Genomic DNA, 14,276 nt, shown 5'->3' with positions numbered 1-14,276 from the left:
CAGGGGGATCCCAGTTGGGGTACATGCAGGAGTTTGTCTCTCTATTTCCCCTCTTCTCAGAAAAGAAAAGAAAAAATACTTGAATGTTGGCCCTCCCACCCTCTGTGTTTTTGGAGCAGAGTGCTTTTTCAGGCAAATTCCTTCTGTGCTTCTAACACTGCTTCTGAATTATCCTTCTTTGGCAATTCCAATGAAAATACATGAGATAAGTGGCTTTCCTGTTCTTTCCTATCAGATAAGTACTTGCTTCTCATATAATGAACACTCTTAGAGCAAGAGACACTCATAGAGTAGATGGAACTGCTGATTCCCCTTTTCTGGTAATTTAGTGCAAAATCAGATGGTTTTTCTTCCTTGCATGCTCCAGCCCGTCTGTCCTATTCTGGGATTAGCTACAGTTAAGCAAGTGATACTTTTACAATTTGGGTGAAGTCTGCCCCTCATGACCCTACCACAATTCGACCACTGACTTTCCAAAATTTAAACCTGAAGGCAGCTATTATCTATTCATCTTTTTTCTTCCCTCCCTCCCTTCTTTCCTTCTTTCCTTCCTTCTCTCTCTCCTCTCTTTCTGTATTTCTTTATTTTGTGACAGACAGAGAGAGGAACAGATAGAGGGACAGATAGGGACAGACGGGCAGGAAAGGAGAAAAATGAGAAACATCAATTTTTTGTTGCGGTCCCTTAGTCTTCCTTATGTGCCTTGATTGCTTTCCCATATGTACCTTGACCGGGGGACTGCAGCAGAGCTAGTGACCTTGGGCTCAAGCCAGTGACCATGTGGTCTTGTGTATGATCCCACACTCAAGCTGGTGACCCCGCGCTCAAGCCGGATGAGCCTGTGCTCAAGCCGGCCTTAAAGGGCTTTGAACCTGGGTCCTCCATGTCCCAATCTGATGCTCTATCCACTGCACCATTGCTTGGTCAGGCTGTCTTTCTTTTTTAAAAAGGTGTTACTTCTTTATTTCACAGAGAGAGTAGGGAGCTGGGGAGGAATGAGAAGTATCCACTCGTACTTGCTTCAGTTGTTCATTGATTGCTTGTCTTATATGTCTTGACTGGGCAAGCCCAGGGTTTCAAATAGGTGAGCTCAGCATTCTAGGTCAACACTTTTCCACTGTACCACCACAGGCCAGGCAAAAATTCTTTTCTCATTGGGTTCTTCACAACCAGTAAGAGATTTGTTCACATTTGTAGTAATGATAAAAGTAATTATAATTGTTAGTATTTTAAATTAAGCAGTAGAGTAGAACATTCAAGTGACTTTCTTTTCTTTCTTTTTTTATTCAGTGAGGGGGGGGCAGAGACAGACTCCTGCATGTGCTCCGACCAGGATCCACATAACACGCTCACTAGGGCACGATGCTCTGCCCATCTGGAGCATTGCTCCATTGCTCAGCAACCGAGCTCTTCTTAGTGCCTGAGGTGGAGGCCAGGGAGCCATCCTCAGTGCTTGGGGCCAACTCACTCCAATAGAGCCATGGCAGCAGGAGGGGGAGAGAAAGAGAGAGAAAGAGAAGTGAGAGGGGGGAGGGGTAGAGAAGCAGTTGGGTGCTTCTCCTGTGTGCCCTGACTGGGTATCAAACTCAGGATATCCACACACCGGGCCGACGCTCTTTCACAGAGCCAAATGGATAGGGCCATGACTTTGCTATTGTAGGTAAAACGTGAAGTATGAGACAAAACAAGTTGAGCAAGAATGAATTATAGAGTCTCGAGAAGAAAAACTTTTTGCACACTGGAAGGGAGTGGTGAACTGTCAGTGCACGTATGAGCATGTGATCTTGTGAAAGGTTCAGGAGGAGCTGTGAATGGTCGCCAGTTTTCCTATGGGCACCCCCTCTGATTCTCATGCCATTTACTAATAGTTTGGGTAGGGGGTAAAGTTTTACTATTGGTAGTTTCCTGTTGTGGAGACTGGAACATCTTAATAAAACATAAATGAAGAAACACTAGGACATGGTGGAGCCAGCCATTCCCAAACATCTCAAGAGCAGGAGAACTTATTAGACAATGTCAGGATTCTCCTGATTATTGCTTGAAGAGCTCTATTTCTAATCAATCAGTGGTGAAAGGATTTTTTATTTGATATTTTTCTTTTATGAAGTCATTCATTTTTTATTTTATTTTTTTTTGTATTTTTCTGAAGCTGGAAACGGGAAGAGACAGTCAGACAGACTCCCGCATGCGCCCGACTGGGATCCACCCAGCACGCCCACCAGGGGGTGATGCTCTGCCTCTCCGGGGCGTCGCTCTGTGACCAGAGCCACTCCAGCGCCTGGGGCAGAGGCCAAGAAGCCATTCCCAGCGCCCGGGCCATCTTTGCTCCAATGGAGCCTCGGCTGCGGGAGGGGAAGAGAGAGACAGAGAGGAAGGAGAGGGGGAGGGTGGAGAAGCAGATGGGCGCTTCTCCTGTGTGCCCTGGCCAGGAATCAAACCCGGGACTTCTGCATGCCAGGCCGACGCTCTACTACTGAGCCAACCGGCCAGGGCCTGAAGTCATTCATTTTTATAATATTCACTGTTGATTTTACTCGAGTAAAAACCAAAGGGCTGGCTTTCTTTTTTCTTTTTCATTATTTTTTTAAGTGAGAGGAGCGGAGATGGACAGACAGACTCCCCTGCATGTACCCCGACCAGGATCCACCCAGCAATCCCTGTCTGGGGCCGATGCTTGAATCAGTTGAGCTATTGCTGATGCACTTGTACCAACTGAGTTATCCTCAGTTCCTGGGGCCAATGTTAGAACCAGTCAAGCCACAGGCTACAGAAGAGGAAGAGGGAGAGAAGGGGAAAAGGGAGGGGAAGAGAAGCAGATGGTTGCTTCTCTTGTGTGCCCTGACTGGTAATTGAACCTGGGCTGTCTGTTATGCTGGGCCAATGCTGTATCCACTGAGCCAACTGTCCAGGGCCAGGGATGGTTTTCAAATTGTGTATGGTGAAGGCTTCAGCTGCTATGATGGTGCCTGGAAGGCTGCAGAGGGAAAGGCCAATGGGAACTGGCCTGGGTCTCCCAGCATTGCTTCAACCAGCATTCGTCTACCTTATCTCTTATACAGGGGTGGTTTACTTAAGACTCTGTTTTCAGCCCTGGCCGATTGGCTCAGTGGTAGAGCATCGGCCTGGCGTGCAGGAGTCCCAGGTTTGATTCCCAGCCAGGGCACACAGGAGAAGCGCCCATCTGCTTCTCCACCCCTCTCCCTCTCCTTCCTCTCTGTCTCTCTCTTCCCCTCCCGCAGCCGAGGCTCCATTGGAGCAAAGTTGGCCCGGGTGGTGAGGATGGCTCCATGGCCTCTGCCTCAGGTGCTAGAATGGCTCTGGTTGCAACAGATCAATACCCCAGATGGGCAAAGCATCGCCCCCTGGTGGGCATGCCAGGTGGATCCTGGTCGGGCGCATGCGGCAGTCTGTCTGACTGCCTCCCTATTTCCAACTTCAGAAAAATACACACACACAAAAAAGACTCTGTTTTCATAAAATTCCATTGCTTTAAAAACATATGAAAGGCATTACTTTTGGGAATGGGGGTTATTGTACACAGAAAAATAAATCACTTCTTTTTTGAAGCATTATTTTGGATTGTGCACAGCTCAGAGGGATGAAATACGCAACTTCTTTCCTCTCTTTCACTGAGTCACAAGTACCGCCTAGTTTGGAATGCTTGGAATTTCTTTTTTAACACATCTCTGATTTATAAAAAGTTTTTATGTCATAAAATATTTTTATATATAAATATATTTTTAAAATTTATATATGTTTAAACCATTTTATTGAGGTATGATTGACAGACAAAAAGCTAATCATATTTAATGTATGCAACTTGATGAGTTTGGAGATAAGTATACAACCATGGAACATCATAAAGTCTGTCATTCAGAATACTGTATTGTATATTTAAAAATTTGCTTGGAGAGTTCTTATAACACACACAAAATCATGATAAATAAAGAGCATCAGGAGGAAACTTTTGAGAATGATGGATATATTTATGTAACTCACAAACTAAGGAGTAAAAATATGGACAAGAGTAAAAACTTAAGAACATGGTAAGAGATAAGATTATGTTTCGAATAGCCTTGATTAATGCAGTTGCTAGTTCTGCCTTCCAAAGAAGGCTATTTCTGCAATATACCTTCTAAAAGGTATTGAATTATGTCTTCATGTTTTAGAACACTAAAAATTTGGCCTGTTTAATGTCTCCTTCTAAAAAAGTAGTATAGTTTGAGACTGAGAACTAATTGACTTTCTTGAAGAATACCTAGATCTCTTGCTAGATGGAAACAACAGGGCTTGCTGTGTCTATTCACAACAGTGTTCCCCAGACAGACTCAGAAGTATAACTGACATTTGTAGGGTGGGATGGTTCTGGCCTGTGTCATTTCCCATCTTCCCCTCTCAGGAAGCATTTACAGGCTACATTTCTTCTTGTTGTTTGACTTGGGATTTATCTTTTTTTTTCCAGGGTAGGGGAGGTAGTTCAGAATATGTTGTGTGAACATGTTAGGAAGACAGAGATGAGAAGATAGCAGTTGGGGGAGATGGACGAGCCTCTGTGTTCCGTGGGGAGTTTTGGAGAAACAAATGGGTGATAGTTTTTTCTAGGCATAAACTGGGAAGAGTGGGGAGATAAAGTCATTCAATTTTACCCTTAATTTACCTGAAAGAGATTTTTTTAAAAAACTTCAAAATCCTGAATTTGATATACAGGTTGATTTGAATTTAATTTACTCTTGGATGATTACTCATTCATAGTTAATTGAATAAAAACACTATGTCTTGAACCTTATTGTATCTTTCCCAAGAAGTATCATATTGGAAGCCAATTATTCGTTAACATTTTATTTATTTTTTAAGTCAAGTCTACTACTACCACTCAAAAGTATGTGAAAAACCTTGAATACTTCACATTACTAGAGTTAGTAACTGTTGACTATTTCTGGTATGACAAAAGAAAGGCAGTGCAGTTAGATAAAAATTTTTTTCCCAACTGATCCAATTTGTTTTTTCCCTACATTGTTTTAATACTTTTATACCTATATGTTGAGACTTATGCTACTGTGGGGCTATGTAGCAAATGCTGAACATGTAATTTCTTTTGTTCAAAAATTGGGAGGAAAAATTCTGGTTCTCCAGGGAGAGAGGGTATTCACAACTATTTCTATGGCAGAATTTGTTAGAATTGGCCTTACTCTTATTTATTGATTGATTGATTGATTGATTTTTTGACAAATTCAAAGAGAGAGTTAGAGAGAAGGACAGACAGGGACAGACAGGAAGGGAGAGAGATGAGAAGCATCAGTTCTTCATTGCAGCACCTTAGTTGTACATTGGTTGTTTTCTCATATGTGCCTTGACTGGGGGTGGGATGAGGTTGGGTTGGGTGGGGGTGGCTACAGCAGAGTGAGTGACCCTTTGCTCAAGCCAGTAACCTTGGGCTTCAAGCCAGCAACCTTTGGACTCAAGTCAGTGACCATGGCATCATGTCTATGATTCCACGCTCAAGCCAGTGACCCTGCGCTCAAGCTGGTGAGGCCAGGCCTTGCTCAAGCCTGATGAGCCTGCACTCAAGCCAGTAAACTTGGTGTTTCAAACCTGGGTCCTCTGCATCCCAGTTCGATGCTCTATCCATTGCGTCACCGCCTGGTCAGGCTTGCCTTACTCTTAAAATAGTAAGTTCTTTAGGATTTTGCTTTTATTTAATTAAAGCTGGGGTCCCCAAATGGCCCGTTGAGGTCATTTATCCGGCCCCCGCCACACTTATGGAAGGGGCACCTCTTTCATTGGTGGTCAGTGCAGTGCTGGAGTACTGTATGTGGTAGTGCCACAAAGCACAGCGTTGCTCCCTACAGTACTTTTTCCGGTGACATGGGACACACGGAAGTGTGTCATATCACTTGTTACGGCTAGCAGTGACAAATACGGAACCGGATATTGACCATCTCATTAGCCAAAAGCAGGCCCATAGTTTCCATTGAAATACTGGTCAGTTTGTTGATTTAAATTTACTTGTTCTTTATTTTAAATATTGTATTTGTTCCCATTTTGTTTTTTTACTTTAAAATAAGATATGTGCAGTGTGCATAGGAATTTGTTCATAGTTGTTTTTTTTTTTTATAGTCCGGCCCTCCAACGGTCTGAGGGACAATGAACTGGCCTCCTGTGTATAAAGTTTAGGGACCCCTGAATTAAAGCATTAAATTTCTTGATGTGATGTGAACTGAATATGCAGGCAGATAATTTTCAGTTATTTTACCTCTTTTAAAGATATTCTGAATAAAAATCTAGGGGAAGTACTTTAGTTACACTTTTTATTTTTCCAGTGTAGAAATATCCCTTTCTATAGTTATGCTATACATGGAGACAAATCTTATTTTTGTACAATCAGAGTGAACTTATGAAAGCTGTAGTGAAGGACTTCCTGTCTCTCGCTCTCTTTCTCTCTCTCTCCTTCCTACTCCTATCCATGCTGCATCCACAATATATTCACTAATGAGGCAGCTCTGGTGTAATGGACCAGGTTTGGCTTCAGAAGATGGAAGTTTCAGTTTTGCTCTGCTATATACAAAAAGAACTTTGGCGAATTACTTAATTCCTTAGGACCTCAATTCATCTATAAAATGAAGGAAATAATCATCATGGTTGTAAAAGAATGAAATTTTGCATATGAAAGAACACAATGCTAACACTTCACTGCAATTTTTTTATTGGAATAAAATATACATAAAAGTTAATATTTCATCCATTTTAAGTGTATCTTTTAGTGGCATTAAGTATATCTACATGTTGTATAACTATCACACTATTTCCAGAATTTTTAATCTTTAAACAGAAATTCTGTGCTCTTTTAAAAATAACTCCCCATTCCCCATTCCTCCAGCTCTTAGTAACCACCTTTCTGCTTCCTGTTTCTATAAATTTGACTGATGTAGGCATCACATATAAGCAGAATCATATAGTTGTCCTTTTGTCTCTAGCTCATTTCACTTAGCATAATGTCTTCAAGTTCATCCATGTTGTAGCATATGTTAGAATTTCAGCTCTTTTAAAGGCTGAATAATATTCCATTTTATGTGTTTAAATAACATTTGGTATATCCATTCATCTGTTGATGGACATTTAGATTGTTCCCATCTTGTAGCTAATGTGAAAAATACTGATGTGAACATTGGTGTACAAGTATCTGTTTGAATCCTTTTTTTTTCAGTTTTTTGGGGCGTACAACTAGAATTGGAATTGCTGGGTCATATGGTAACTCTTTGTTTAACTTTTTGGGTGACATGTTATTTTTAAGTATTTTTGGAATCTATTGAATTGGTTGTAGTGGTGTGACTACCACATGGAGTGTTTGTTCATATGGTCATTTAATTCCCATAGTTTACATGATCTGAGTCAGGACAGTGAAGCCACCTGAAATTTCAGGATTCCAGGAACACCTTGACAAGGTAGCAAGCTTTGTAGCCCATGGTTCTCAGAAATGCATTCACTTTACGCCTAGAGATTGAGGGTGAGGGTTTGCTCTGTTGATGCCAAAATATGTTGATTAAACAATAGGTGCATCAGTGATATAATATTTTCTGCTTTGCATCTTAATGCAGGGTTTGAGGAGACTGCAGACACTGAAGACAGGCTGAGGGGCTCAGTTGGTGGACTGCATTATCCCACCATGACTGCTGAAAATCCGATGCCTGGAAATCTGCCTCTAGCTCCTCTTGTCACTTGCAAACTCTGCCTGTGTGAACAGTCTTTGGACAAGATGATGACACTCCAGGAATGCCGGTGCATCTTTTGTACAGCTGTAAGTTTTCCTTGATGCTTTCATCGTGAGAAAACACAAAAGGAAGAACTGTAAAGGTATAGGACACATTTCTCTGGCTTACTGAGAAACCACATGTGCTGCAGTATGACCCTGTTCTGGAGAGCAGTTACACATTTGGACCTTTTTCCAAATAGTATCTGGAATGATAAACTCTGTATTTATTGTTATTTAAGAAATTTATTTGTTGCAGAGTTTTTCTCTCCTTAAAGTTCTAGCTAAGAAACAAAATAGAGACATTTTTTAACATGCCTTAGTTAACTATCATCTGTAAGAAGCTCATGGAGTATTTTTAATGATGGAGAAATTAGGTAGTAATTTACTGAATTTTCTTTCATATATTTTCTCATCTACAAAGTACATGGTATACAATTGTTTTTCTTTGTCATATCTCCTGTTTGTTTTTTTTCCCCCTATTTTCATAATTTGCTGAAGGCTGCTTATTCCTCACAATAGAGAAATGCTGTAAATCTCCAGGCATAGTTGACACTTGGTATCAATGCCCATGACCTTTATTGCATGTTTCCCTACAGATTAGTTGGCTAAGAGGTATCAAGCTAGAAAACAGATTGATGAGTTCAAAGTGACTATTAGGAGTGTGAGACCAGGTGGTCCTATTCAAATTTTCATTTTGTTCAAACATTTTCTGAGCTTCTACTATGTGCCAGGCATTCTGCTGAATGCTGGGAATATGAGGAAGAACAAGATGCTCCCCACAGGGAAGATGGACACATTGAAGGCGCTCTAGGGGACCCTGGGGAAGTCAGGGTGGTTAAATGCGCATCCCACAGGGGATCTCATGGCGTGGTGCAGGGGAGGGGAGAGGAAGGGAGGGAACAGAGGGCATCTTGCTAGCAGTGGTCTCCCAGCTGAGGCTTTCAACAGGAGATTGCAAACTGATGCTCATGGACTATGTCCTACCTCAGTACATTTTGGGGGGGAGATTGGAAAATTTAGAGTAACAAATTTTATAAATTTTTCATGACAGAATGAAAAAGTAGTAAGATATAGCTACTCTGGGCCTCTAGTCACAGGCCCAGAAATAGATGATCCTTTCTCTGGGTATGTACCTGTCTCTCTCCTGTATGTATTTGAATCAGCTGCACTTTAAAACTAAGAATGGGTTGGTGAAGACAGGAAGAGTGCTGGCATCTCAGTGTGGTAGAGGAGGGTGTGAGGCAGTGTTTCCCAACCTTTTTTGTGCCATGCCCCACCTTAACCTTTCTAAAATTTTTATGTCCCCCCTATGTAACATACATAATTTTTAACATTAAAAAATTGATTTGTTCACTTAATAAACATAAATGATAGGTTCTAGGAAGAAATCACTATGAAATTGTTAACAAAACACAGTAAGTAAAATTTCAAAACATATAATGAAAAACAGAAATTTAAATTCCAAATAATTTTAATACAGATTTTTCTATATTAATTTATTATTTTAATTTAGTGTGATCCTTGCGCTTGATGCTTGCTGCACAGAGGTTTTATATTAGGTTCCAATTTGGTTAGCTTTAGTCTCAAGTCTCCACGTTGTGTTATATCCAGCCGATTTCTTTTTTTTACCAGTAAATCATTTACAGCACTAAATCCACATTCAGCTAAACATGAAGATGGAAATGGTAGCAATAGTTTTCTTGCACATTTGGTTGAATTTGGGTATTTGATTTCTGTTTCCTCACAAAGCCATGCCATCACTCCTTTGATATTAAATAAAGCTTTAACTGACTCATCATTTTGCAATTCTGCGAGTTCTTCTTGATACTGCATATTTGATATATCAGACAAATCCGCTAACATTGGCTGAATCTCCATGTTGGGAAATCAATTTGTTTTAAATCAGAAAATCTTTCTTTTAAATCAGCCGATAGAATATTCAAATGATTGACAATAACAAGTAAAGCGGTATCAGTTACTTCACATTTTTGGAGCCAATGAAACTGTTTAAAGTTTTTGTTGTTAATATGTTTCTGACATAACTCAATATTGGTAATGAAACCAAATATCTTTGCTTTTGCATCGACAAGACTTTTATTTGTTCCTTGAAGTTGCTTATTTAATATATTTAATTTTTCAAAGATATCGGCTAAATAACTCACAAATGCTTTACCATCTATTGTTAACAGATACTTCATTTCAGGTTTGTCGCTTAAAAAATCACTAAGAGTATCAAACAGTTCCATAAATCTTTTCAGTTTCCTTTAGATAGCCATCTTACTTCAGTATAAAGTAAAAGTCTCCCATGGTCTTCATTTTGTTCTTCACAAAATAGCTTGAAAAGACGCTCACATTTGGCACTAGCTTTAATAGCATTAACACACTTTATTACTGTCAGTAATACTTCATTCAGAACAGGCGAGATGTTTTTAGCTACCAAGTTTTCCCTATGAATAACACAATGCACAAGAATCATTTCTGGATTCGCATCTTTCATCAATTTTAAGCAGCCATCTTTCTTGCCCATCATATTGGGAGCACCATCTGCAGCACAAGATGTTATATTTTTCATTGGTATATCATTGGCATCTAAGTAGTTTTTTAGCTTATTATATATATCTTTGGAGGTAGTGGTGCTTTCTAATCTTTTACAGAACAACATTTCTTCAGCAAAATGTCCTTTATCAATATATCTTACGTAAGTTATCAATACTGCCTCACTGTCTCTCAAAGTTGATTCATCCATTTGCAAGGAGAATTTTCTTGTTTTCAGCTTTTCAATAAGTTGTTTTTCAATATCCTCACTCATTTTGTCTATTCTTCTGCTAACAGTATTGTCACTGAGTGGCATAGCTTTTACATCTTTGTCATCTTTTTCAAGAACCGTTTTAAGAAATGCTGATATTGATGGTTTTATTAAATTCTCTCCTATAGTGTGATTTTCTCCAGTTTTAGCGATGAATAAAGAAATTTGATAACTAGCCTCAAGAACACGATTATTAGTTGAAGTATGAGCAGTAAATAGAGACTTTAATGTTCTTTTTTCAAAATTTTTCTTTAAAGTTTTAAAGTAACTCAAATCTGAATTAATATGAGCACTATGTTTCGACTTCAAATGCACCTCAAGATGACCTCGTTTCATTAATTCATTGGTCAAGCATTGCTGGCATAAAAGACAAAAAGGAATCCGCTCATCGTGAACAGTGGGTATGAACCCAAATTTTAAATATTCCTCCGAATATTGACAAGTTTTTTTCTTGCTTGCACCACTCATTTTACTATGGGCTATAAGAAATAAAAATAAGATCAATTAAAAACTAATATTAAAATATGTGTTAAAATATATTCAATGTGACATAGAGTATACTAAAAATTCATATTTATTTAAATGTATATAACACATTTACTACACTACCACCGCAAATCAAAAGGTATCTATATTTTCTCCACTTGACAAAATTTTCTGGAAAGTTATGCTTCTAAAATTAAAATTGTCGTGCATGCACTATTATAGCCCCAATAATATTTACAAAATATTATTGCTTTCTAGCCCCGATGCAAGAAGTACTTAATAAAGAGTTTAATATTGATAAAAATAAAATCAAATACTTACCAATTATATCTATACTATATATATGTATATTTATTAAATCAACGAGCTTTTACAACAGTTTTGACTGACACTTATTTCAAATTAACACCAACTGAATGATGTGAAACACAACAGAAGTTGCGATGGGCCAATTAGGTGAGAATAACTGCGTTGTTTAGCGAGTTTTTTAAAACGTCCGGGGTTCCCAGCGGCAGACGGCATGCTCCGTGGTGAACCCAGGACGAAGTTTACTTGACAACTCCAATCACCCAGTTGACATTTTGGTCTCGTCAAACGAAATTATACTTAATAATTATTTACTGCAATTATTTAAGAATTGCATTTTTTATTAAATTTGGCACTGATATCTAGCATTGCATTTAAATGACCCGGGGTGAAAGAGTTAAAGTCGTGTCGAGTCCATTTTCAAATTGCCCCCCTTAACTATCGAATTGCCCCCCTGAGGGGCATGGGCCCCACATTGGGAAACACTGGTTACGTTTGTCTTTGCTTGGTCGGCCTTGTATGAGCAGACTGTTAATATTTATTATACAGTCAGTACAGTGATCGCTAGACAAATGAGGGTTTAATGCCCTGGCTTGTGAAGGAAATTGAATAGTTTAGTTACAGTAATCAGTGGTTAAATTAAGGGGAATAAGAAGAAAGGAATCTTTTAGGAAGTAGAATCATTTATTAAGAGACATATTTATTACTAAGGTTTAATAAGCATTATTTTTTTTTTAACAGACAAGTTAAGGTGAAATAAAATTGATTTCATATTTCTTTGGTACATTAATCAATATGGCACATTTTCAAGCTAGTTCATACCAATTTTCTTAAAAAAATTTTTTTTTTTTGATTGGGAGTTAGGGTGGGGAGAAACCTCAGCATGGCTTTCAGGTGAAAAGAAAAGGGACTGCAATCTTTTTCTTCTGTTCTGGACTCTAGGATCCAAAGATGGCAAAAGTAGTATTGTTTGTTCATTCATTCAACAGAAATCTAGTGAGCAGCATCTCTATGTCAGGAACTGTTCTAGACACCAGGACTTATCAGTTAGGGAAACAAAGCCCAGCAGAGATCCTTACTGTTATGAAAGCAAGTTATATAGCAAACAATAAACATAATGAACAGGTTAGTTATAAGATTGAGTAATAAAGGCTTAGAAAAAAAGCTGAGAAGGAGACTAGGCCTGCAGAGCAAGGGGTATGTTATAGTTCAAGTAGGTGGTCAGGAGAAAGTCTCACTAAGTGATGTTTGTCCCAGTTCTTTCTTGTCTTGTCAGCGTGTGTTGCTTTATAGGAAGTGAGGAAATAGCCTTATTGTCTTTGGGTTCCTTGGTCTTGCTTTGTTTCCGAATGCTATGCTTCAGAAATGGTTATTCCTCTGACTTTTTCCTCATATGTTTCAGACTCTGGCTGATCCTTGAAACAAATGAATGAGAAGCACCATTTGGTTCAAGGCAAGATGGAAATTTTTGTCCAAGTATTACTGATGTTTAAAAACAGGATATGGAATTCGGTTTTTGCTATGAGATGTAGCAGTGAGCAATTCAAGTGTGTATGTCAACATTGGGTAAGGAGTACACAAGCAAAAGTTGTCTTTCCTATTCACCAGGAGCTAACACTGACATATCGTGTCGGGAGATCTTGGTTCCCAGTTTAAAACGTCACAACCGCTTCTCATTTCTCCTTCAGCAATTTAGAGGGAGGAGTTAGTATAATCAGATTATTCTGTCATCTAGGTTCATACTTCCTTATTATTGGGGAGTGCTCAAAAGCAGAAAGTCAAATGGCTTGTTGTTTTTGGTATCCCTCAAACTTTGGAACTTTTTGTATGCGTAAACATTAACCTTGCATGGCTTCCTGGTACCCATCTTCTGTGATCTGCCACGATAGTAAGCTGCACTTGTTTGATTTTATGTTATTGTCTGCAAATTTGCAGTTGATACCAGACTCATCTGAAATACTACTATAGCTTATGGTTGGAGCTTTTATTTCTTTTTTCCTAAAAAAATGTTTTAAAATGTATCTAATCCTCCCAGATATTAATTTGCCCTCAAATTAAAGCTGTCAAATATGTTTGTGTTTTCAAGGCTGGAAAGAAATTTGTGACTTTTTTCTTAAAGATTTTATTTACTGATTTTTTAGAGAGTGGGGGTGGGATTGGGGGAGAGAGAAAGAGAAGGAGGGGGTGGAGTGGGAAGCATTAATTCCTAGTAGTTGCTTCTTCTGAGTGCCTTAACTAGGCAAGTGCTAAGTTTCAAACCAGCGACATTGGCATTCCAGGTCAACACTCTGTCCACTGTGCCACCACAGGTCAGGCTTGTGACTTTTTTTAAATCATGCCATATACTAGTAATTTCCAGCTTGAAATATGATTGGATGACATCTCCCAGTTATTGGCTGGGAAAGACCATGTATTTAAAACAGTTTTGCTAAGATGTTCCTCTCTCCCCCCCCCCCATTAGGGAAATGTTCAAATGTAATGATCCTCCTGCTAGATATTGCTCCATACTTATATATTTTCATAGATTTAATCAAGCTCTTTATACATTCTGTCCTAGTCCTGTTTTCTCTAAGATGAATCCCTGGACATTTGTGGGGAGGTTAAATTCTTTTTGTTTCCAAGGTCGTTGTGGTCTGGGAGTGCAGAATGGACAGATTTGGGTGTCTGACTTGCCCACTGGCTCCAGGACCTCCAGCTCTGTGAGACAAAGATGCATCTTGAATAAAGTGTTCCATGCTCAAATTAACTTGGAAATGGTATGTTCTCTATTCCTCTCTTGGAGGGACCTAATGTATATTTGCATTTTAGAGGCTCTGCAAATCTTGTGGTTAAGAGGAAAGCAAGGAGACCCCTTTTAACTTCTTCCAAAGTGTTTCCATTTGATCATACTACCTTGTTTAGTGGGATACCTATTAATTTTCCTATAAC

The 14,276-nt window shown here is 39.1% G+C and overlaps 1 protein-coding gene across 2 annotated transcripts in view; it reads left to right on the top strand.

Moving 5' to 3' along the window:
• Positions 1 to 14,276, top strand: part of RNF144B (ring finger protein 144B) — a 306,840-nt gene that overhangs the window by 203,954 nt on the left and 88,610 nt on the right. For both annotated transcript variants that reach the window (XM_066268306.1, XM_066268307.1), the window contains exon 2: positions 7,596 to 7,795. In XM_066268306.1, coding sequence (XP_066124403.1) covers positions 7,596 to 7,795 — 200 coding nt within the window. The remainder of the gene's footprint in view (positions 1 to 7,595; positions 7,796 to 14,276) is intronic.

This window comes from Saccopteryx bilineata, chromosome 3, assembly GCF_036850765.1.
Source record: "Saccopteryx bilineata isolate mSacBil1 chromosome 3, mSacBil1_pri_phased_curated, whole genome shotgun sequence".
Taxonomy (NCBI): Eukaryota; Metazoa; Chordata; class Mammalia; order Chiroptera; family Emballonuridae; genus Saccopteryx; species Saccopteryx bilineata.
The sequence above is the reverse complement of the archived record's forward strand: the minus strand, read 5'-3'. Positions and strand labels throughout refer to the sequence as shown.